Genomic DNA, 1,111 nt, shown 5'->3' with positions numbered 1-1,111 from the left:
GCCCCTGTATTTGGGGGCTTTTGTTTTGAGGCAGGGTCTTCTGTGAGCCAGGCTGGGAATAACCGTGAGCTCTTGATCTTTCTGCCTTCACAGAACATTCATCGCCTTACAGGGACCCACCACCGGGACTGAGACAGAGTTGGAAGCTACTCAACAACCCTCGGGGCAGTGGGGTTTCTGTGTCCCAAGGACGAGGTTCCAGCTACTCAGGTTAGTAGTTGGGCCACGCCCTTTGCACGTGATTTGGGATCACTCGCTCCGCCTCTTCTCTTGCTCATCCCTGATTTTTCTCCTTCAGGCCCTACCCTGGGTGAGCCCAGACTAAAATGAACTCCAGGATGCTATCAATCATGGTGGGCATCTTCTCCGTCCTGAACACCATCCAGTTCTTCATCTTCGAGCTGAACCAGATGACGCACATCGGCTTCGAAGAAAAATACAGCATCTACCTGGACACGGAATCCGAGGTGGCGTCCTGGGTCGTGGTCTACAGGCACAATATCAGCACCGGACTGTCCATCGCCACCATCACGGTCAGCTGCTTCTTCCTCTTCTGCCTGGACAAGAACATGTTCATCGGGCTGCTAATCTATACCGTCTGGATCACCGTCTACGAGCTCCTCAGCTTCACCATGGTCCTGCTCATCCACGGCACCATCAAGGAGCAGTTCAAGGACCTGAGCCAGCTGTACCTGCTCTTGCAGATCTCGCGCATGCTCCTGCACTTCGCCGCCCTGCCCTTCGTGGTGAAGCACGGCTATACACTCTACAGGGACCCCAAGATCATGAGCTTAGCTGGCCGCCGCAAGCGCTCCTCCATCAGCACCGTGGATTCCTGGCCCCCTGTCGGGCTGGGGTCACTGTACCGCAAGACAAACTGAACAGGGATAGGATGGTGCTCGCTGCTGCTAGCCGCTAGCAGGCCAGCGGCTGCTCACACAGCTTTTGAGTTAAATGCAGCCTGTTATAGTATTGGTTACCTGATGATAAATATATATCCGTTACCTTTGCATTGACTATCGTGCTGGTGCCTGTTAACTCTGTTTTGTTTTGTTTTTGTTTTAAAAATATTATTTATTTTTATTTATATGAGTACCCTGTAGCCAGGTGG

At 52.4% G+C, this 1,111-nt stretch overlaps 1 protein-coding gene across 1 annotated transcript; it reads left to right on the top strand.

Annotated features, from left to right (window-relative positions):
• The first annotated feature begins 326 nt into the window (after positions 1–326).
• On the top strand, positions 327–881 carry Tmem217b (transmembrane protein 217B). The gene has a single exon (XM_052164435.1). It carries the CDS (start codon positions 327–329, stop codon positions 879–881), a length of 555 nt encoding a protein of 184 aa, XP_052020395.1.
• Positions 882–1,111: the final 230 nt, after the last annotated feature.

The sequence above is a fragment of the Apodemus sylvaticus genome, chromosome 19 (assembly GCF_947179515.1).
Source record: "Apodemus sylvaticus chromosome 19, mApoSyl1.1, whole genome shotgun sequence".
NCBI classification, from domain to species: domain Eukaryota; kingdom Metazoa; phylum Chordata; class Mammalia; order Rodentia; family Muridae; genus Apodemus; species Apodemus sylvaticus.
Note: the sequence above shows the minus strand (reverse complement) of the source record. Positions and strands in the feature narration are given on the sequence as shown.

Excerpts from the sequence above, each read along its gene's own strand:
- Tmem217b (XM_052164435.1), top strand. The coding sequence starts at position 327 with ATGAACTCCAGGATGCTATCAATCATGGTGGGCATCTTCTCCGTCCTG.